General features: G+C 59.7%; 1 protein-coding gene across 12 annotated transcripts in view; it reads left to right on the top strand.

Annotated features, from left to right (window-relative positions):
• STRN4 (striatin 4) overlaps window positions 1–22,584 on the top strand; it is a 24,924-nt gene extending 2,340 nt beyond the window's left edge. For 2 of the 12 annotated variants that reach the window (XM_086353270.1, XM_086353276.1), the window contains exons 2-18: window positions 4,828–4,931; window positions 5,415–5,488; window positions 6,507–6,585; window positions 8,613–8,810; window positions 10,950–11,091; window positions 14,250–14,409; window positions 14,936–15,049; window positions 15,411–15,505; window positions 17,345–17,520; window positions 17,611–17,658; window positions 18,022–18,143; window positions 19,210–19,380; window positions 19,516–19,656; window positions 20,115–20,213; window positions 20,395–20,481; window positions 21,186–21,423; window positions 21,650–22,584. In XM_086353270.1, coding sequence (XP_086209396.1) covers window positions 4,828–4,931; window positions 5,415–5,488; window positions 6,507–6,585; window positions 8,613–8,810; window positions 10,950–11,091; window positions 14,250–14,409; window positions 14,936–15,049; window positions 15,411–15,505; window positions 17,345–17,520; window positions 17,611–17,658; window positions 18,022–18,143; window positions 19,210–19,380; window positions 19,516–19,656; window positions 20,115–20,213; window positions 20,395–20,481; window positions 21,186–21,355 — 1,980 coding nt within the window. In that variant the 3' untranslated portion in view covers window positions 21,356–21,423; window positions 21,650–22,584. Of the gene's footprint in view, window positions 1–4,827; window positions 4,932–5,414; window positions 5,489–6,506; window positions 6,586–8,612; window positions 8,811–10,949; window positions 11,092–14,249; window positions 14,410–14,935; window positions 15,050–15,268; window positions 15,506–17,344; window positions 17,521–17,610; window positions 17,659–18,021; window positions 18,343–19,209; window positions 19,381–19,515; window positions 19,657–20,114; window positions 20,214–20,394; window positions 20,482–21,185; window positions 21,424–21,649 lie in introns of those variants that run through there. The other 10 variants (XM_086353267.1, XM_086353274.1, XM_086353268.1 and 7 more) reach the window with 8 other exon arrangements.

The following is a 22,584-nucleotide window of genomic DNA, read 5'->3' as shown; positions in this document are numbered from 1 at the left end:
TGGAAGTGGTGGTTTGTGCCCCGTTGGGCTGTCCTTTGTCCGGGCTCCAGCGTCACTTATTTTGTACTCTTTTGTTGTCGTTGTTCTGTTACATTAGTAAATTTCAAGGATCTCAGAAGTGCCTGTGTGTATAGATGTACACACACACCCAAGTGAGTGAGAAGGGAAGGAGCCGCTCCCCCAAACCCTATTATTGCTATAAAAGTAATTTAGCTCTGTGTGTGTAATATATGAAATCCTATTCCATTCGGTTCAGTCGCTCAGTCGTGTCTGACTCTTTGTGACCCCATGGACTGCATCACGCCAGGCCTCCCTGTCCATCACCAGCTCCCGGAGTTTACTCAAACTCATGTCCATCGAGTCGGTGATGCCATCCAGCCATCTCGTTCTCTGTCGTCCCCTTCTCCTCCTGCCTTTTACATCCTATTACACGCATCATTTTGTGACTTATTTTCACGTACTTATACATCTTTTGCGCTTCTTTCGTATGAGCACACAGAGCGCTTATTATTTTTGGGAACTGCACCCCGCGGGTGTCTGCGCCCACAGCTCATTTAGTTTGTGTCCCCTTAATGGATTTTTTGGTAGTTTCCAGGTTTTGCCCATTGGAAGTGGCTGCAGGGACTGTCCTCGTATTCCCTCTTGTGTGAGTGTACAGCAGAATAAACAGGTGGGGTGGAGGAATAGACGTGTTTATAAACTGGTGATTGGTTCTGCCAAGTTGTCCCACATTTACACTCCCCGCAGCGGCACCTCTTTTTATACACTTTTACTTGAGCACTTATCACTTAGAGAGGTGTGACTTCTCCCGCGAGAGCCTTCAAGGCCTGGACTGCGTCAGATTCCCCATAAACCCCGAATACCTCTTCTCCAAATAGCTTCTTTGTGCAGCTGCTCCTGGCACCAGACAATCAGTGTGGGGGAATGGCAGAAAAGGCAACTTCTTGGGAGGTCCTGCCAGGAGGCACCCGGAAGATGGGAGCAGGGAGCTGGCATCGTGGGGGGATTCTGAGAAGGAGGTGATGAGGTTTCTGCCCTTCAGAAACTTCCAGGCTAACGGAGAAGGCTGGTTTGCGCAGGGGGTTACAGAGGTTCGCACGCAGTTGATATTTCAGTGGTGTGGCTGTGGCACTTCTGCAAAGGGCTGTGAGCTTTTTTGAGGACAAGAGGAACCTCGAGGGGGTGGGGGTGGGGGTCTGACTGGACATTCAGGGATGAGCAGGGGCAGCGAGTACACTGTTGCAGGTGGAGAAGATGGGGAGCTGGTCCCCGCCCCCTGCCCCTCCACCGCCCCCGCCAGCCTCACAAGGAGCTCTGAGGGATCCACAGGGACTCAACCCTGCCAGAGCCTGGGGAGGAGGGAGTGGAGTGCAGGAGACACAGGGCCAGATGGGACTGAAGGGCCCGGGAGCGGGGGGACAGAAAGCTTGGGATGGGGAGAGTCAGCAAGGGCTCCGGGGAGGACTGAGATAGCCAGGTTCCTCCCGTGCTGCCTGGATGGGGAGGGAACAGCCGGAGGAGAGGCTGCCACCCTGTCTCAGTGGCAGTGGGCGGAGGTGCTGGTTGGGTAGAGAACTTCCAGATGCCAGCCTTGCCTGCCAGCCTGCCGCGGCCCCGGCAGGTCAGGCAGCCGCGGCCGTGTGGCTGTGACCGCTGGTGTGCGCAGGGTGGGAGGGCCGGGCCCCCAGCGCTTCCCCTCTCTGTGGCATTCCACCAGCTCAGGACACTTCACCCACGTGTTTCTGGTTCTCCTTCGCCTTTCTTTGCCGGAGGAACTGGGAAGGGGACCACAGAGCAGAGTGATATTCTCGCATCATCATTGGATGGGCGCTCAGGGAGCAAGGGAGGCCATGGGGGTGAGCAGGGCGTGACTCTGACCCTGCTTCTCCCCCTCCACTTTCATCCCCCACAGGTGAGGGCCACCTCCTTAGTACCCTAAACCCACTCCTCACCCCCCTGCCTGTTCCTGGTTTGAGCCCCCCTCATTTCTCTCTGGGATCTGCCTCCTTCTGTGACTGGTTTCTGGGCCTTTAGCTTGTCCCTCTCCCTGCCCCCACCCCTGAGCAGGTTTGATGACATCTCTCGTCTGCTGAAAAAGCCCTTCCATAGCTTCCCCTGTGTTTTACGGTGGGTTTCAAACTCGTTTGCATGGTCTGTGATTCTTTGTCAGGCCGACAAGCTTCTCTTGACTTCCCTCACTAACCCTTTTACGCATTCTCAGATGGAGCCATACCGGCCCTTGTAGAGTTTGCTGTTCTCTACCAGCTGCGCGTTCCACCCCTGGTTGCCTGCTAACCAGGCTCAGGTCTCAGCTGAACTGTCACTTCTTCACATAGGTGTCCCTCCTCCCCACCCTCCTCTGTTCCCTCCTGGGGTCCGAGTCGAGTCGTGTGTTAGCTGTGGCTGCTTGTGCCCGGCCCGTGCCCTGGACTGAGGGCTCTGTGGGGCCAGGAGGCGCTCATCTTCTCTGTTACTCCGCCAGCCCCGCACCCTGAACCTGTCCCATCACAGGCGGTCACCAGTGTCCAGTGGGGAACGCCTGTGGGCTCAGCAGGCGGGGCAGGCACCCAGTATCAGAAACTTGTGGGTGGAAGCCCAGAGTGGCGAGGGCATAGGGAGACAGGGACCTGGGGCATATGTTTGGTGATCAACCTCGTCTTCTCCGCCACTGCCCTCACCTTCTAAAACTCACTCCAGACAGCGTTGATTTGGGTGGCTGAGAAGATCCACAAAGGACATAAATTCAAACTCCGAAGATGTTGATCACGTGTGGCCTTAGATATTTATGTACACACGTGTTGATTTAAAGCGTAGAGAAAAGAAGTATTGGGAGGAGTCCCTTTCTCTCAGTGGACAGGTGAGGTTTATTTTCTGTAGCACATCTGTGACACATATTTATTTGTTCACTGCTGGTCCCACACCCTCCTCTAAAATATGAACTTCATCTTGTTCAGTTCTGCGTCCAGGATTGTATCTGATACATAGTAAATATTTGTGGAGTGAATGAAAGATACTTTTGTTGTGCGTTAACATATGCAAAGAAAGGAAGTCTACTCTTGCAGTTATACTTACGGGGTAAACTCATTAGAAGTGGAACTGCTAGGACAAAAGGAGTGTGTATTTAACATGTTTGTGGATGTGGCCAGATTGCCCGCTGGAGGGGTTTGTGAACTTGTGGCCCCCCCGGCGGTGCCTGAGTGTGCCTTTTCCTCTGGCCCTGCACTCAGGGCAGTGCTCAGCAGTACTCAGCCCACATTTGATTCTTTACTGACCTGAGGGAGAGACCTGGTCCCTGGAGCAGGAGGCGGGTGACGGGAGGCATTTGGGCACAGGGCCGTATGGGGCATAAGTGCCAGGGGCAGGGAGGTCGGGGCTCTTTGAGCCCCAGGGTGAGGAGAAAGCATGTTCATGGGCATCTGAGAGGCCACCAACCACGGACAGTCCTGGAGCAAGGCTTTGGGAATGTTCACCGCTTGGCAAAGGTGTCTGGGGGCTCTCCTGAGGGAGCTGCGGAAGTTCTTCAGCAAGCTCGTGATGTGTGAGGGTCGGCTCCAGGACGACGCAGCTGCCGGGGTGGGCAGGAGGCCTGTCAGCCACGGACACCTCTGCTCCATGGTCTCAGGTCTCGAGGATCCTAGCTCCCGTGAAGAACCGGGCCCCGGGACTTTTCTGGTGGTCCAGTGGTTTAGAATCTGCCTTCCAAAGCAGAGGATGTGAGTTTGATCGCTGGTCGGGGAACTGGGATTCTACATGCAGCCAGGTAGCTAAGCCCACAAGGGAAGCCTGTGGACCACAAGGAGAGATCCCGCATGCCTGCATGCCAGAACTGAGACCCAATGCAGCCAAATAATTAAGTACTTTGAGAGAATAAAAATAACAAGAGGTGGGAGCTGACATTTGTTAGCCCTTCGTCTGTGCCAGGCTTTGGACTGAGAACAACTTAACACGTGAGGAGCAGGCACTCTCAGGAGCCCCATTTTTTGGAAGGGGAAGGGGTGGTTCAGAGAGGGCTGATGACCCGCCTAAGATCGTGCCTTGTGGAAGTGGCCGAGCCAGGGCTGAAGCTCGGGTGGTCCCAGCCTGGGTCAGAGGAGCACTTGAGGGGAAGCCAGGGAGGAGCACGGCACTCAGGGCTCTGGCACTGGGCTTCCGGAACATGGTCGGGGGCCAGGAGCATGCCTGGAAGGCAGTTGGTGTCTCCAAAAGGCCCGTTGACAGGCCAGAGCAGACAGGGGCAGACCGGGCCAGCAGACAGTGTGAAGTGGTTGGCAGGGGTCCGGGGTCATGTCTGTGACATGTCTCCCTTCCTCTGGGCTGACTCCCCCAGGACGGTCGGCCCCACCTTGGAGGTCAGGCGGCGAAGCTGTTGCATTGCAGCGGGAGCCGAGCCGAACCACCCACTCCTGTCCCTAGACTCCAGAAGCAGCTTCCCACACCCCCCAGAGACAGAAGCTCTGCTTGAACAGTGCTGTGCCACCTCCCCCAACAACCTCGGGGACGGCACCTGCCCGGGGATGGGGGAGGAGGCGCCCAGGGCTCTTAATACCTACCGCCCCCACTTTCTCCCCAGAGGTGGGGGCCCAGGGAGCCCCAAGCTGTTCCCATTTAGTCTCTCTTCAGTCGTCTCATCATGGGTGACAGGGAAACAGATCCAGCCGCCCTCTCATTGCCCCGCTGAACCCTGGCTCAGGGTCTCCACTCTTGAAGAACTGGCTGCTGCATGTCCCGGGGGTGGGGGTGCTGGAGCTGCCTGCCCCGAGCGAGCACGGGACACAGGTCGGCGAGCCTGAGCCCTGCCGTCCCCCACCCCCTTCTGTCCACCCGCAGGCTCAGGTGGCCTTCCTCCAGGGAGAGAGGAAGGGGCAGGAGAATCTCAAGACGGACCTGGTGCGGCGGATCAAGATGCTGGAATACGCGTTGAAGCAGGAGAGGTGAGCCCTGCCGTGCCCTGGCTGCCTGCCCTCAGGGATCGAGCCCCTGGGAGAATCCTCTCCTCCATGACTCAGTACTGCACGGTCCAGGAGAGGGGGGCAGAACAGGCCTTCGTGGGTGGGGTTCAGGGCAGACCGCAAGCAACGGCTTCATCATGGTGGTGGCCCACCACGTGGCAGACACCACACAGTCCTCGTCTCATCCCTCCCTTCCAGGGGCCCGATGGGTGCAGGTGAGGCTTCTGGAGGGAGAGGACTTCTTCAAGGACTCTAGAGCTGGGACAGCAGCCTGGTGTGCCCGGCTCCCAAGCAGCGGGCTCGCCACAGTGCCATCTGTGCCACCGCCTCCGCCACGGCTGCTTCCCAGTCAGGCAGGGCGGAGGGCGGAGGAGAGCGAGAACCCGGGCTCTGGGATTCTGGAGGCGAGGGCTGGCCCTGTCGACGCTTCGGTGCCTCTCATTCATTCATCATTTGACCTTTTAGGGCCAAATACCATAAATTGAAATTTGGGACAGACCTGAACCAGGGAGAGAAGAAGCCAGAACTGTCGGAACCAGGTACCCACGCCAGCCTGATCCTCCCCGCATGCCCGCCCCCTGCAAACCGAGCGTGACAGAGCAGAGATGGACTCCTGAGTCTCAAATGCTCCACGGAGAGCAGCTTGGCCAGGACCGGGAGTGGTTGGGTCTCACTCATGGTGCCCTTCTGTTGGGGGGCAGGGGGCAGGGAAGGCCTGGGAGTCCTTCCCGCTGACCCTCTCTCTCAGGCAGACAGACACACGAGGCCCCTGGGAGTCGGAGCTCCTAGGAAAAGGGCAGGGAAGGCCTGGGAGTCCTGCCCGCTGTCCCTCTGTCTGTCTGAGGCAGAGAGACACACGAGGCCCCTGGGAGTCGGAGCTCCTAGAAAGAGGCATCAGTTCACCATCGGGGAAGTAGGGAGGGTGTCCAGGTGGAGGGAGGAGGGTCCAGGAGCGCGGAGACGTGGAAGAGTGTGGTGTGTTCACAAGGTGAGGCTGCGGTAGCCATCGTTCTTCATGTCGAACGCTGACCAGAGTGCCTTCCACAAGGACAGGTCTGTGTTGACCAATACAGTCCAGGCACCTAGCTGGCCACATAATAGATGCCTGATAAATATTCGATGAGGAAAGTAAACAGGCTGCCTCATTCAGTCCTCACAGCAGTCCCAAGAGGTGGGTGCTGTGATTGTTAACTTCGTTTCTCAGATAAGGAAACTGAGGCTCAGAGAGGTAAACCGACCTGCTCAGTCCACATAGCCGGGAAGTGGCCGAGGCAGACTGGGCCAGTCATCTGCCTGTTCGTTCAGAGCCAAGCCCGTTTGCTGTGTGGGGAAATAGCAGAACAGAGTCTGAAGACAGTCCGGGGACGGTCTGGGGAGTGACCCAAAGAGACCAGAGAGGAGGAGGGCAGGGGAAGAGGGAGGCTCCAGGCCCTCCCAGCATGTGGCTCCACAGTGACCGACTTGGGTTTGAGGGTGAGGACAGGGCCAGTGGAGGAGGTGGTGGGCGCCTGGATGGTGCCCTCGAGACAGCCCGCCTCCTTTCTCTCTACCCTGCAGTCTCCAATGGCCCCGTGGAGTCGGTCACCCTGGAGAACAGCCCGCTGGTGTGGAAGGAGGGGCGGCAGCTTCTCCGACAGTGAGTGCGCGCCGGGCCAGGGCGGAGGCTGGGCCAGGGAGATAAGCCCGGGGACGCCACAGTCCTTCCTGTCCCCATTGGGGACCGTGAGTTCTCAGGATCCCTGCTGGCCACAGCCGAGAGGGCCCATCACCCTGTGGGGGTGGAGCACGGGAAGACTCCTGGTAGGAGGCAGCCCTGGGAGACCCCCACACTTGGAAAGCAATCCCACATGCCCTTTTCCCCTCCCCAGGATGTAATGTTAAGATTTTTTTGCTCTTCATTAGAGAGATACATGTGTTTTAGAAAACTTGGGAAACAGGAAAACACAGAAAAGAACAAAAATCACCCATAATTCCACCACCCAGGGAATTTCATGCGCCTGTAAACATTTTGACACACAGGCTTTCTCGTCTGTGTATATGTATCTGTGCGTGTGTGCGTGTTTTATAAAAGCAGGGGTTCCCCCTTTGCATTGTTTCATAAGGCATTGCTTTTAAGTGTTGTCAGTGTTTCTCCACGTAAATTAATTATGTTGCATCATTTCAAGACCTATGTAATCATCTGTTATGTGGATAATCATAATTTCCTGTGGCCAGTCTCTTCTTGTATATTTTGTTGAAGGCATTTTTTTAATAGACAGTGTGACAAACACCAGGAAGTTATTTGTCCGTATCCTTGATTTCCTTACGCTAAACGTCAGAGAGGATAGTTGCAGTTGCTAGCTTAAAGGGCGTGCACACAGTGATGACAGAAGGATTGTCCCAGGCGACGCCTGCCAGGTACTGTTATGTGCCCGGCGCTGGGCCAAACGCCCGGCACACAAGGATTCCTCACGGAAATCCCCGGGCAGTGTAACTGCTAGCGTTTCCCTCATTTTCACAGGCGAAAAAAACAAGGTGCAGAGAGGGCACCTGTGCAGAAGATCTCAGCTAATAAGTGGAAGGTCTGACGTGTGATCTTAGGAACCCGTCCCCGGAGCCCAGCTCCTTCCACCCCACCTGCCCTGCCTCCCCCGCCTCTCCCTGGTGGTGGGGGCAGGGGAGCCTCAGACACACACACACGTGCCCAAGATGGTGTGTCTGTTGTTGCCCAAGGGGCAAGGTCACGGTCAACAGAAAAGGCTCTGCGGGCGCCCCCTGAGGACCAGCCAGGGACTCCTGTCTCCAGTGATTTGAAGCCACAGATACTCATAGTTGAATTTTTTCCGTTTTTTTAGCCTTTAGGCCAGTCTCAGCTGGCTTCAGGTTTTGTAATCCTGGGGGTAATAAATGCTCGTGTGTAGAGTAAATGACAGAAGTTCTACTGACATCCCTAATCTCACTCTGCAGAGATCACTGCTCTGAAGTTCAGTGTGTTTCTTTCTAGGCCTGGTGCAGGGCATGATACAAATGTGTCTGTGTGTGGTCTATCCTTAGACGTTCTTTTTTTTTTTTTTCTACAAACACTTGAATTGTAAGGAACACTTAACTTACAATTTCTGTTGTGCTATTTATTGAGCAGGCCCTCTCCTCTTTGGGCTTCCCAGGTGGCTCAGTGGTAAAGAATCCGCCTGCAATGCAGGAGCCGTTAAGAGACACGGGTTCGATCCCTGGGTCGGGAAGATCCCCTGAAGAAGGGACGGCAACCTGCTTCAGTATTCTTGGACAGAGGAGCCTGGTGGGCTACGGTCCATGGGCTCACAAGGGATCGGACGCGACTGAGCACGCATTGAGCACTTGGCACTCTGCCTCGTTTATCCTGTGCCTAGTGTCCCATCAGCCATCTACTTCCACAGTCCTCATCAGCAGACGTGTGGGTCGGCCCCTGCCTTTAGGTCCCCCAAATGTACATTGTCTCTGCGAGCATCTGCGACAGCGTGATGCCCACGTAGAAAGGCTCAGGGGAACGCTTACGTGAGATTTCGGTGTGTTGTCTTCAGTTGCTTCTCCAAAAAGGCTGGCCCAGCTTGCATCCGTCCCTGCGGTATAGAAAGGAGCCATGTGGTGCCTGACCCACCCCGGTTCCGCCTCCCCGGCCCGACCTGTCCTGGTTCTGCCTCCCCGCAGGTACCTGGAAGAGGTCGGCTACACTGACACCATCCTGGATATGCGGTCCAAGCGCGTGCGCTCCCTCCTGGGCCGCTCGTTAGAGCTCAACGGGGCCGCCGAGCCCAGCGAAGGGGGCCCTAGGGCCCCGCCGGTGCCCGGGGGGCTCAGCGGCGGAGAATCGCTGCTGGTGAAACAGATCGAGGAGCAGATCAAGAGGTGAGCCCTGGGGTCTGGAGGGTGTCTACCCACCATTCCCCCTCCATGAGGCTGGTCGATGATCTGGGGTCACATCCTTCCTGGAGCGTATCGTGGGTTCCTCTGCTCCGGAACCCGCTGTCAATCCCTTGTGGGATGTACAGATTCTGTCCTGGGTGGCCCTCCCCTGGTGTCATCTCCGTGCTGCTGCGCTGCATAGCTCCCCTCCGGCCTGGCCCTGCCCGAGGCTCTGGCCCTGCCCGAGGCTCCGGCCTGCACGCGCCCCATCAAACGCCAGGTCCCTACTGAAGGCAGCCCTGGGCCCACGCCAGGACCTGGGGATCATAGCCCAACACGTGGTCACTGCCCCCCGGGGAGCTCTCCTGTGTTCATTCTGTCGTCGGTAGCTGCTGTTTGTCAGAAAATAACTAAATTGCTGATGATGTGAGGAGGTCTATGAAAGGCAGTGAGAAAGCAGTGGGAGGGGGCTTCCCTGTGGTCCAGTGGTTAAGACTTTCCCAGGTCGAGAGCGAAGATCCCACATGCCTCATGGCCAAAAGCCCAAACATAAAATAGACACAATATTATAACAAAGTCAGTAAAGACTTTTAAAACGATCTACATCAAAAAAGAAAAAAAAAAATCTTAATTTAAGAGAAAAAGAGAGATGGGAGAAGCAGTACTGCTTAGGACAGGATGACGTTTGGGCAGAGAACTGCATGGAGTGGAGGCCGAGCCAGCCGAGTAGCTGGGAGGGGAGTGTTCTCGGTAAAGGATCCAGGACAAGAGAGGGCTGGCACGCCCAGGAGCAGGCAGAGGCTGGCATGGGGGCAGCGCTGCCAGTACGTGGTGCCGTGGTCTGTGGTGAGGCTGAGATCTCAGGAGTCCGATCACAGCGGGCCTCACGGGCCACGATGAGGAGTTTGGAGACAAGCTTGTGGTTTCGAGCCAGGGTGTGACATCATCTCATAGCCTTGGTCTTCTTCGAGATGGAGAGGCTGACCGAGGGCTGGGCTGGGAGCAGGGAGGGCCGATTGGAGACTCCTGGAGATGTCCAGGCCAGAGATGGTGGACGTCAGCAGTGAAGGGGTGAGGCTGGTCCGCTTCTCAGTGGGTTTTCAGCAGGAGTCGACAATAACAAAAGGACTGGCTGTAGGGGGAAATGCAAAGAAACTGGGGTAACTGGAGGGTGGAGTCTGAGCAGCTGGGAGCAGCGCTAACCCAGGTGGGGGACTTCAAGGGGGCCATTCAGAACGAGTGGAGTGTGAGGTGTCTGTGTGAGCCCCCGTGGCGAGGGTAGGGGCAGCACTTGACTCATAAATGTATCTCCAGTTTACCAGCACACAGGCGGGCTTGAAAACCCTGGGGCTGGGCAGTCACTGAGGCAGAGGGTGTGGAGATGGCGCCAAGGAAGGAGCCTGTTCCACGTGTGGAGGCCCCCAGAGGAGCAGGGAGGCTGGGAAGTGAGGGCTGGGGGCTGGACTGGTAGCCCAGGGGTGGGAGGTCTCTACCGAGTGGCACCCGTCTCGCCCGGGCAGCTGACAAGAGCGCTTGGAGGATCAGCCCGGTGGCAACCTCCTTTTGGGAGGCTGTTCGCGTTAGTTTGAACTTCGAATTCTGCCCTCCTTTCTGCCCTGGAATCACGTTTGGTGACTCCATTTGGCAAATGACTCCTTGGCTTAAACTTGTCATCCCAAGGGAGCCACGCAACAGCAGGCCCAGAGGTGGACGGGCAGCACTGTCTGGTGGTGGGGAAGGCGCAAGCCGTGTGGGGCCCGAGCAGTCATGGAATGACTGGTTCCGCTTCCCTGCCACCGGATGTGTCCTTGCCGTGCTGAGTGTGCGTGGTTCGGCTGTGGTGACAGGGGCTGCGGAGTCAGCGGTGATCTCTCAACCAGCTCTTTGTCTGACTCAGCACACGCTGGGGATGTGTGGTCAGGGTGGGGGTCTGGTCTGGAACCGCTCTGGGGAGGGTCAGAGCTCAGTGAGGGGTCTAGCCGGGGTCCGCCCTGCTGAGGCTGGGCTCCAAGCCCCATGCACGGTCAGAGTCGAGGCTCCCCTGGGCTCAGGCTCCGGCCCCCCAGCCTCCGTGCACTCCCAGCCGAGCTTTGTCGCCCGGCAGGACTGACCCCCCCTCTGCCCCACCCCCATCCTGGGCAGGAACGCGGCCGGCAAGGACGGCAGAGAGCGCTTGGGTGGCTCGGTGCTGGAGCAGATCCCCTTCCTGCAGCACTGCGAGGATGATGACAGTGACGAGGATGATGAGCTGGACGGTGCGCAGCACAGGAAGCAGCGAGTGAAGGTGAGCACGCTGGCCACGCCCAGGAGGAGCCCCTTCCACAGAGGGCCTCCAGGGCGTGCTCGGCTCTTCTGAGGGCTGCTCCGTCCCTTCCCGACGTCCCGGCTCCTGCCAGCCATGCTGTGGCCTCTGGTCCCTTCCGAGGCACCTTAATCGTTTTTGTTAGGGCAACCCCTTCTCCAGCTGTACCCCCGTCATTCTTTCCACATTCTCTCCTTGGGCTCTGATGTTTCCAAGAGGCCTTTCCCGAATCCCCAGGCCAGGCCAGCCCCGAGACGCCCTCTCATGGCGTGTTCTCCTTCCTGCCAGCCCGACCACAGTGGGACTTGGAAATGTTCTGATGTGCCCCCAGCTCTGTCTCCCGCAGTAGACAGTGAGCTCCCTGAGCCAGGGGCTGTGTGGGTCTTTTCTCTTCCCTCCCCAGCACCCTTAGGGGATGTGGCCGAGCTCCCAGCGTAGCCTTAAGTCAGGTTGGGGGGCTCTGGGGGGCACTTCATAGGATGCGAGTGTCTGGTCTGCTGTTGGTGTCCCAGGCCCAGGGACACTGCTCACAGGGTAGAGTCCAAGTCTTCTCAGCTTGGCCTGGAGGTCGGGCTCCGACCGCATTTCACCCCCGCTCCTGAACTGCCGGAGCCCAGTGCTCCTGCCATCCTGACAGCGCTGTCCTTAGGCAGGGCCTGGTCTCACCGGTCAGTGTAGGCCTTGTGGGCCAGGCTCTGTGCTGGCAGCGAGGACAGGGAGACATCAAGGCCTGGTCCCTGCAGGGAGGAGCTTGTGGCCAGCAGTGGGCTTATAGGTAGTCACAGGCAGGTACACGAACCCATGAGGGGGGGCCTGAGGGAGAGGAGACAGCCTCAGGGGCTTTCCTTGACCAGCTCTTCCCACCTGAACTCCCTTGCTCCCCTTCTCCCCACAGGGTCAGGAATCTCCTCTGGGCTGCCCCATCCTGACCGGGACCACCCTGGGTCCTCCCTGTCTGGTGTCAGGCCTGTTTTGGCCTCCACTCTGTATCCAGGGCCTCCACCATGGCTTAGCACAGGGTCCCACGCAGGTCAGGCGCTCAGTGACCACGCTGAGGGGAACGGAGTGCCCGGAGCCGGAGCCCTGGCCTTGGGGCTCCAGGAAGAGCAGGGTGTCTCTGAGTCCAGAGCACCTGGTCCCTCCTGCCCCCTGCTAGATTTCCACTCCTTTCTCAGGTCTCCCTCAGCCCCCTCTGGGAAACTCCCCTCTCCCCTGCACTCCTGTTAGAAATGCTCGCGTGCTCCCCACGGCGGCCACCTCTGTCCCCACGTCTGTCCCACACACCCTGTCAGGCGGCTCCCTGTGCAGGGTCTCACGCTTCCCTAGGCCTCTGTCTCCACGAGTGCCTCCCAGAGTGGCTACTGGCCTGGCTCTATAATCGGGGTCACGTGATTCTCTTTGTCATGGTTTCGGCCTCAGAGGCTGGTAGTCTGTTTCTGAGTTGTTGAGGAATTCAGTAAAATGAGTCCTGGGAGTTCTCTGGCGGTCCAGTGGTTAGGACTTGGCGCTTTCACTGCTGCGGCCCAGGTTCAGTCCCAGCTCAGGGAACTGCAATCCCATAAGCCCCCACATGGCAGGGCCAAAGATAAATGAATAAGTAAATAAAATCTGTATGTTTGAAAAATAAACCTGAGTTCACACTGGGTAGACGCATGGCACTGACGGTCCCAGGCGGTGAGAGAGAAGCAAGGCCCCTCTCAAGGACCAAGCCCTACTGTCCTCTCTCTGGGCAGGCCAGGTCTTCTCCCAGAAAGGAAGGGGAAGGCAGTCACATCCCATCCCCCTCCTCCCACACAGGCCAGAGGCTGGCCCCTCAAGATGCCCTAGCGCAGCCACCTCCATGTCCATACCCTCAAGACCCAGCTTGGGGTGCTGAGCCTCTGGGACGGAGTCACCCGCGCCCCGGAGGAATTCACAGCCTGACTGAACCTGGGTCCAGGCTGGGGACACTGAGGAGGGGGAAGGCTTCCTGGAAGAGGTAGCGTTTGAGTCCACTGGTCCTGGAGTCCCAGTGCTGAGGGCGGGCTGTGTCCTAAGCCAGCACTGAAAGCAGAACTCAGATATCCAAATGGTCTTTGAAAACTCTGAAACTCTATTTAAGCGATCTAAGTGCAGTCTGTGAAGAGCCCAGTACACAGCTCCCTCCCGGACGGCACTTGATGTAAAGCATAGTGATGCGTAGGAAGTGGGAGGCTGAAGGATTACTTGCGAGATGTCACTTCCCGAGGCTGCGTCTCAAAGGTGTCTGGTGGGAAATGCAGGCGCGATGCTGCCCCTCAGTTCACAGGCCTGGGACGGGGTCCAAGCTCGTGGACTGAGGAAAACGAGAGGATTTGGTTCTCAGCCCTGGTTACGACCGACTGTGGGAAAACTCAGCAGACTCTGTGTTCACTCGCCCAGCATTCTGTTTCTCAGAAAGGAAGACCTGGGGTGTTTTCTCATTCTAAAAGTAGCTCCTGCTTGTTATATAAGAAAACAAAAATGCAGCCAGTATAGGAGTTATCGGGAAGACTTGGAGACCCCCGGGTAACCTCACACCCCAAAACTTGTCTTTGATGTATGTGGAATGGCTTGGACCTGGGCCAAGGGGCTTCTGCTCAGCCTCAGTTTCCTTAATCTGTAATATGGGAATAATAATTAGAAGAGGGATAACTGTTCACGGGGTTGTGAAATCATGTGCGAAGCTGATCAGTGCACTGAGTAACTCAGAGAGGCCAGCACTGTGCTAAGTGTTCATCGTCATTACTGTTGTAGCCATGGATCTGATCTCACTTCGTAGTGTCTCCTTCGACGCCCGTACACCCATACACCCAAATATAGCTTCCCTTGCCCCTGCAACAAGTTGTCATATTATCTGACGTTGTTTTCATGAGAAGTGTACTGGGCTAGGAGGCAGGGCACGGGGGAGCAGGTCCAGCCTGAGCGAAAGGAGGAGGGCCCTGTGTGGGGGTCCATGCGGGCAGCAGCGAAAGGGGTCTCCAGAGCCAGGCTGGGGGCTGGCACGCCCCGAGGGCTTCCAGTAGGGGGAGCATGGCGGCAGGCTGTGGGACTGGGGGCCACGGGCGGGAACGCTGGTTTCCCCGCTCTGAGCGAGCAAGTCGGCCGGGGCCCTGAGCTCTCTGCTGGTCTCCGTGCCCCAGCTGCCATCCAAGGCCCTGGCCCCTGAGACGGAGGATGAAGACGAGGAGGATGACTCGGAGGACGCTATCAGCGAGTTTGACTTCCTGGGCTCAGGAGAGGACGGGGAGGGCCCGCACGACCCGCGGCGTTGTGCTACAGAGGGCGCCCACCATGAACTGGGTGAGCTGGGGCGTCCGGGCCGGCCTTCCTCGCCGCGGGCACCACCGCCTGCGCCTGCAGCTGCTTCCTGCCTCAGGGTCCCCACCGGCCGGATACACTTCCTGAGAGGAGAGTGGCCCTGCAGAGCCGACGGCTGCACCGCCGTGGCCAGGCTTTGTCCCCTTCCCTGGAGAATCTCATGGGGTCACAGGCAGGCCCAGCTCTTCCTGAGGCAGAGCCTCCAGCCCTCCAGCCCTGGGAGGATAGGGAGGGGAGGGGGGACAGGATGCAGACCCAGCGCGGGGGAGGCAGGGGGGCAGCGCTTCCTGTCCTATGACTCTGAGCTCCGAGGCCCCCGGGGTCATGTAGGATGGCGGGGGATTGAGGCCATGGAGGGTCCCCTCTCCGTCTGTCTCCTCCGCCTGTCCCCCACCCCTACTCAGAGCCCAGGGCTCTCCAGCCCCCCCACAGTGGCAGGGGAGCACCCTCCCCACGTGGCTGAGTGGCCAGTCAGTGACGCCCGCCCGCCTGCGCCCTGTGCCTGCAGAAAGCCGGCGGGTCAAACTTCAGGGGATCTTGGCTGACCTTCGGGATGTGGATGGGCTGCCCCCCAAAGTGACCGGCCCACCTCCCAGCACCCCCCAGCCCCGGCTCCACGAAGGTAAGCAGCCCCTGCACCCTGGCCCAGTCCTGAGGGCCCCACGGCAGAGGGAGGCTGCAGAAACTAAGCCCCGGGCTTCTGTGTCCTCAGGGTCGAGGCCCAGCCTCTCTCTGGTCTGCAGCCTCCCTGTCCGAAAAGTTCGTCTGTCTATCTCTGTCTCCCTCTCTTTTTGTCTGTCCTGCCCTGTCTGTCTGACTCTCCCTGTTTCTTTCTCTCCAGCTGTGATTCTTGATCTTGTCCTCTCCCTGTCTCTCTGTCTCCCTTCTCACCTCTCTCCGCCTCTTTCTGTCTCTCTCTCTCCCGGCCCCTCTCTGCCCCCTCCCTCCCCTCCCCCTACCAGGTTCCTTTGGCTTCTCCTCAGACGTTTTCATCATGGACACTATCGGGGGCGGGGAGGTGAGCCTGGGGGACTTGGCAGATCTCACCGTCACCAACGACAACGACCTCAGCTGTGATGTAAGTCCTTGGGGTGCCCCATCCCTCGTGGGCCCCCCCAGGCGTCCGGTGCAGCGCTGGGACTGGCTGAGCTCTGGCCGGGTGCCTGCCTGCACCCAGTCCCTCACACAGCAGGACGATGTGAGATCATTCGCCAGCTCACCCTGTGTCACAGGGGTGCCGATGCAGGCAGGCGCTGGGACTTGACGGGGTCACCAAGGTGCCTGGCCTGGCAGGCTCTGGGGCCTGGGTTTCAGTCACGCTGCCAGGCTGCTCCTCTCAGCAATGCTCCCTCCCACCCCAGACTTCCCATGCACCTCAAATCTAGGACCCACCATAGGCGCGAAGCAGGAGCAAAGGGGTGCTGAGTCCAAATACAGCATCAGAGGCGGCAGATGCTTTTGGGTTGGGGCAGAGCAGGTAGGAGTCTGTGCAGAAGGTGGGGATTGTGAACGGGAAGGTGATCTCCAGCCACAAAACAAAACAAAAACAGGCTGATCTGGTATGAGTGGAGGCTGGTGGGGCAGTGGGGCTGGAGTGCAGAGAGACCTCAGGGCCAGTGTCCTGAGCCTGAGATCTGTGGCCAGGCCGCTGGCTCTCCGGACGTCTCTGAAGCAGGCGCGTGTGAGCTTCTTCCTGTGGTAGGATGCTTACCGCAGCTTCCAGCGAGACTCCATGCGGTTGGTGATCTGAGCCAGGTTAGGCATTCTAGGGGTCGGGGGGCGGGTTGGGAGAGTTTGAGCAGGAAGATGCAGGGTTCTTCTGCTCCCCCAAAATGAAATGAAGACACTTCCCACCCGGGGCTGCATACGCATGAGGGGGTAGACCCTCTAGTCCTGAACAACTGTGGCAGGAGCGATGACCTCGAGTGACAGAGCCCAGATGTAGGGGTCCGTCAGGGTGCACCCCGCCTTAGGGCAGGGCACTGAGGCTTGCCTGACAGTCTGCTCGTCTCCTTTCCCCAGGGGCCCTCCCTGGGTCCCCTACCTCGAGAGCAACACCATGGTCCATCAGGCCCTCTGTGGTGTCTCAGGGACTCTCTCCCAGAGGCCTGTGGACTCTGCTCCCCGGTCTCTCCCACACGGTGTGCTGGTCCCCTTCTCCACTCCCCGTGTCGGGTCTGCCTCACCACTCCCTGGGAGACTTCCCTGGGGACCTCCTCCCGCCTCTCTCTGCAGCCACTCTCCTCTTCCCCAGTCCAGCACCCCCGCCATGGAGCAGCCAGAACAACCTGGGCCATTCCTCTGCTCTAAACCCTCCCGAGGGCCCCCCCTGCAACCCCGTCCCTGAGAAGGAGCAGCAGGTTCCTGAGTGTGGGCCACCCTTCTAGGGCTCTTCCCCTGCCGCTCTCCCTCACTTGCTGGGGCCCTGGCCTCCTCTCAGCTCAAGATCCGCCTTTGCTCTGTCTGCCTCAGGGACTTTGCACATTCGGTTCCGCCCTCTGTTCCCTTCATTTACCTAGTAACATCCTGATCACATGTCATTTCCCCAGGAACGCCTTACTGACCCGCACAGATGGGGACGGGTTGCCCGGCACCTCCTCTCAGTGCATCTGAAATTTATGGCACTGCTTGTTAATCATCTCTGTGATGGAGACCATCTCTGACCATCTCCCCCAGGCTCCCCCTGAATGGGGACACCCCAGGGCTTGGGCTCACCGTTGCTCCTCAGAAGCTAGCATGGGCCCTGCACACTGCAGGAACTCACTGAGCAAGTGAGGGGGCGCTGCGGGCGGGCGAGAAGGAAGCGGCCGGGCCCGGGCCAGAGGCTCGTGTGTGCCGTGTGCCACTTCATGTGGGGCTGGGTTGTGGGGACCGCCAGCTGGGATGGGCAGACCCTGAGGCAGCTCCCCCACCCCAGCTGTCTGACAGCAAAGACGCCTTCAAGAAGACCTGGAACCCCAAGTTCACTCTCCGCTCCCACTATGATGGCATCCGCTCCCTGGCTTTCCACCACAGCCAGTCGGCTTTGCTCACCGCTTCCGAGGACGGCACGCTCAAGCTCTGGAACCTGCAGAAGGCGGTCACAGCCAAGAAGTGAGGGCAGCAGCCCTGGGGTGGAGGGCTGGGTGGGGATGTCCGGGCGTGAGGATACAGGGTGACCCCGGCTCCTCTGCCTGCCCACAGGAATGCCGCGCTAGACGTGGAGCCTATCCACGCCTTCCGGGCTCACAGGTAGGGAAGCGCCCCTGCCCCCGTGGCAGCCTGCCCCTGGCCCGCTCACTGCCATCCTGGGGGCCAGGGCAGACGGCAGGGCAGCCAAAGGCTCCAGGTCCCCGTGACCTCTGCACACACCCCACCTTCTCCTGGCGCCTTGCAGATTTCCGGTGCCCCACATCTGGTTCTCGGCACAGCCTTTAGAGGAGTGGGGGAGGCTGGGGACGGGCAGCTAGCCTGGGTGGCCCAACCAGAGGTCCAGATGCCAGATTCCTTTTCAGCAGCCTTGAAATACGCTAGCGGTGTACCCTCAGGTCCCGTTGAGGGGAGGTGAGCCCAGAGCGTCTGGTCCCCACTTCACCCCACCTCGGTATCCTCCAGGGGCCCCGTGTTGGCTGTGGCCATGGGCAGCCACAGTGAATACTGTTACAGTGGTGGGGCAGACGCCCGCATCCACAGCTGGAAGATTCCAGACCTCAACATGGACCCCTACGATGGTTACGGTGAGGACAGCTCCCTCCCATCTTCCTTTCCCTACCACCCACCTGCCCCTGGGGGCCTCTTGGTTCCTCAGCACCCAGGCTTCACACTTCAAGAACTCAGGAGGGAACGCCAAGGGCTCCCGCTCTGGGGAAGCCAGGACCCAGGTGATTCAACACGTGACCGAGGGTCAGATGAGACGAGGCAGCAAAGGGGCGATGGGTGAGCGATGCACAGAGCAGCTCATTGGGGTGGAGCTTTGGGACAAAGCCAGGCAAAGGCGTGGTGGCCCTGGCAGCACCTCACGGTCTCTGCCTACATCTGCGTGGTGGAGCGGAGGGGCCAGTGCAGGGGAGGTGGAGACGCTGGCTGGGCTGGGCTGCAGGGTTTACTGTTAAGTGGAGAAGGGAGCAGACCGTCCCCTTTGGTCAGTGTCCGTGTCCCTGCCCTCTGACACCTCTTTTGATAATGCTTTTGATCACACACTTGGCTCCATGCCGCAGCATGTCAGGGCAGAGTTTGGGGATCTGTGTCTCCTCTCAGGATCGTCTCACCCTGTCAAAGGTCAGGGGTCAGCCCCAGGCAATGTCTGCTGTTCGCCCGGCAGGCTGTCACATGTTGGGTGTCAGCAGGGCCCAGCCAGAGCACCCCACGTGGACTCGAGTGACCAGGGAGGCCATGGTGGGAACAACCAGAGGGCTTTGGAGGAGAGAGTGGGCAAGAAAAGACTGCGGGGACAGAGGGTGGGGCTGACTCCAGGGGCCAGGCTGCAGAAGTCTTGGCCCTTGTCTCCTTAACTGAGTCCTAAAAGGTACATCCCATGCAGGGCTTTATGGCAGGCACTGTCGCGGGCCTGGGGAAACAGCTTGGGAGCCAGATCATCCCTACCTCTGGAGCTTCCACTCTGGGGGCATTGAAAGCCTGAAACCTTCGCAGAACAGCCAGCCCACAGTTGCAGCCTGAGCAGCTCTGAGGGCATGAGGACTGGGGGCGGGGGGTGACTCGGCAGAGCTGGGGCTGCCGGGCTGTCTGAGCTGGAGCTGGGCCGCGGCCCTGATGCAGCCCTCTTCCCCCCTCCGGCGGATCCAGACCCGAGTGTGTTGAGCCACGTCCTGGAGGGCCACGGGGACGCCGTGTGGGGCCTGGCCTTCAGCCCCGCCTCCCAGCGCCTGGCCTCCTGCTCTGCCGATGGTTCCGTCCGCATCTGGGACCCCAGCAACAGCAGCCCGACCTGTCTCTGCACCTTTTCCACAGCCAGCGGTGAGGGGCAGGGCGAGGGGCCGTGACACCCGGGGGTGGAGGCCCCAGAGGAGGGTGACTCCTGACGAGGGCCCAGGCTTCCCGTCACAGGGCAGGAGCAGGGCTGTTGGCAGCCTTCCTCCCCTCTGCCTTCAGATCACGGGACCCCCACCTCAGTGGCCTTCACCAGCACCGAGCCTGCCCACATCGTGGCCTCCTTTCGTTCTGGCGACACCGTCCTGTATGACCTGGAGGCTGGCAGTGCGCTCCTCACGCTGGACTCCAGGGGGAACAGTGGTAAGGGGGTGCCCAGAGCCAGGGGCTGAGGTCTGAATGCTTCCAGGGCCCCAGTTTCTCCTGGGGCTTTGGTGACCTATTGCCCAGTCAGTGGACAGTGGCTGCCCTGCCCTCTGCAGGGCTCTGAGCAGGATGGAGATCAAGTCCCAGTCACTGTGCCCTTAGGGACAGCTCCAGAGGGCTGAGGGAGAGATCCCAGGGGCTCCCCTGTAGGCTCTCGGTGGAGCAGAAGCACTGCCCTCACGGTGGCCACCCCTCCTGCTTGCCCCGGGGCCATGCAGTGTCCACGGCACAGATGGAGAAGCCCTGGGCCCTGGAGGGAGCGGCTGGGGCGCCCAGCCCTGCTTGGCATCTCGGCAGAGGACAGGGATGGGGTGGTAGTTCTCCTCTTGTCTTTGTCCCTCCTGATCTCCCTACTTCTGCCCCACTTTACTTTTTCTGCTTTCTCTCCTTTTCAGGCCCAACCCAGATCAATCAGGTGGTGAGTCACCCCAGCCAGCCCCTCACCATCACCGCCCATGACGACAGAGGCATCCGTTTTCTGGACAACCGCACAGGTGAGGCCCAGCCTCCCCGGCCCCCGCTCACCTGTGCTGGTGGGAGGCAGGGTGAGCCCAGCTCAGAGGGGGAGATTGGTCAGTCCACCTTGGAGGCTCAGTGTCCCTGCTAGCCCCTGCACCTTTCCAGGCTGGGCGCAGAGTGGAAAAGTAACCTGCCGCCCACCCTCTCTCTCTGCAGGGAAATTGGTGCACTCCATGGTCGCCCACCTAGATGCGGTCACCTGCCTCGCCGTGGACCCCAATGGCGTCTTCCTGATGTCAGGAAGTAAGTCGGGAGCCTCCTGGCCCCTCAGGAGTGAGGGCGCGTGCCCTTCCCGGCAGGAGAGGGAGAGGAGTGCTCGGGGCTCCCTGAGGCTGGGCTGCTGGTGGGAGTGCTGTCTGAGCAGGGCTCAGGAGCCCCTCTGTGGCTGGTTAGAGTGGTCACGGGGGTGGGGTCATTGGAGCCACGGTAGGCACGCTCCCACACGGCCCTGTTGTATTTGAATGAGGTTGGTACTGCAGCCCCCATTGCGCACATGTGGAAACTGGGCCTAGAGAACTCACTTCACTTGGTCACAGCCCAGCAGGTTGCAGGGATTGACGTTCAGGCCTATCTGACTCTCAGTCCCCGCAAGACAGGGGACTCTTAGCAGTTGGGGCACCTGCTGTTTGTGGATAAAGACACCAAGCCCCAGTGACCGCGGGGCTGCTCCTCGATGGCGTGGCTGGGACTCGGGTGGATGGAGAAGGGGCTGAAACTCCCCAGGGGGGTGAAGGGGGTGCACTGGCCTGACCAGAGCCCACCCTGCCCCGGGATATCAGCAAATGCGTGCACGCACAGAGGCACGAGCTATGGTGGTGGAGGGCGGGGTGGCCCAGGACTGTTCAGCTGTCTCCAGGGAGGCCAGGTTCAGGAGGCAGGTCTGGGCGGGGAGCTGGGGAACCTGGAGCTGCTGAGCAACAGCCCCTTCTGCTCCCGCACCCGCACAGGCCACGACTGCTCACTGCGTTTGTGGAGCCTGGACAACAAGACGTGTGTTCAGGAGATCACAGCTCACCGCAAGAAGCATGAGGAGGCCATCCACGCGGTCGCCTGCCACCCCAGCAAGGCCCTCATCGCCAGTGCGGGCGCCGACGCCCTGGCCAAGGTCTTCGTATGATGCCCACCTGGCCCCCCAGCCCAGGCTGCCACCCTGGCTGGGGGGTGGGGCCGGGCAGTGGGACTGAGGTGAGGGGATGGAGGGAGGGAGGCTTGGGTTGGGAGGGCAGAAGCCCCTGGCACCCTCACTCCCGCCTGGCATTTCCAGTAGGTGCCAAATCCCGACACCCTAGCTGGGATGCCCTGCGAGAATTGCCAGGGTGGCCCCAGGCGTTCAAAGGAAGGGCCAGAACTGCCTGACCTCTGGCACTCTGGAGACTGTGGTCCAGCCTCCCCTCCCTTCTGTCTCCCGCAGGTGACTCCCGGCCTCGGTCTGGAGGCCCCAAGGCCTGGCCGCCTCCCGCCTGCCTTGGAGCCTGGTGGTGCTATGGGCCCTCTCCCCAGGAGGCCCTTCCCGCGGCCTCCCGCCGGGTGCGGCCTCCTTCAGGAATTGCCCTCCAGCTTGGTCTCTGGGAATTTTCCCTTTACCCTGGCACCCACTCCGGGTCTCTGAGCCTCCTTCTCGGGAGCCACACATCCAGGCCTGGGTGTCCTTGGGGCTCATCTTTTCCAAGATGCCAGAAGGTGCCGGGTTCTCTTTTGGAACCCCTGACCGCTCCTCTCCACCTCCCTGGCCCCGGGTGGGAGCCGGGTGGGAGGCGCCCCCACGCCCCTACTCTGGGTCTGCTGGGGCCCTGGAGCCAGCCACAGGCCGGGATCGTCCTCCCTGCGGGGGCCTCCCCACCTCCCCACCAGCGTGCCCAGTGATCCCCCTCCCCTCAGTTCCCTCAGCACAGCTTTCCAGACACTACCCAGTGCTGCCAGGGCCAGTAACTGCCTGGGGAGCAGGTGATGCCCTCGGGGGAGCGCCTGACCCTACCTCCCCCAACACTCCTCCAAGGGCAGTCTCCCAAACCCCCATGGGGTTACCCATGAGGGGAGAGATAGCATTCTCTTGCCCCTCCGCAGGGCATGGAGGGTGGAGTGGGGTCCCCTGGGCCCCCCATAACTCCCTGTATATCTGTATAAATAAATGGGATTTTAATGGAGCCCCCCCCCCCACGTTGTTATCACTGTGTGATAGTCTGTCTGTTTCCGCTCCTGACCCTTCACTCTCTTCCTCTATTTATTTCACTGTTTTGGGTTCCACCCTGTGCCCCCAGGCCCCCCTCCCAGGTTCCTGTTTATAAGCCCCATTCCCTCCGCCCTGACTTGTACGTGAAACTTGTCTCAATAAACCCTTTGGAGTAA

The sequence above is a fragment of the Bos grunniens genome, chromosome 18, assembly GCF_055505025.1.
Source record: "Bos grunniens cultivar Pamir isolate PY7600 chromosome 18, Bosgru_T2T1.0, whole genome shotgun sequence".
NCBI classification, from domain to species: Eukaryota; Metazoa; Chordata; class Mammalia; order Artiodactyla; family Bovidae; genus Bos; species Bos grunniens.
This window is presented reverse-complemented; position numbering and strand designations above follow the sequence as displayed.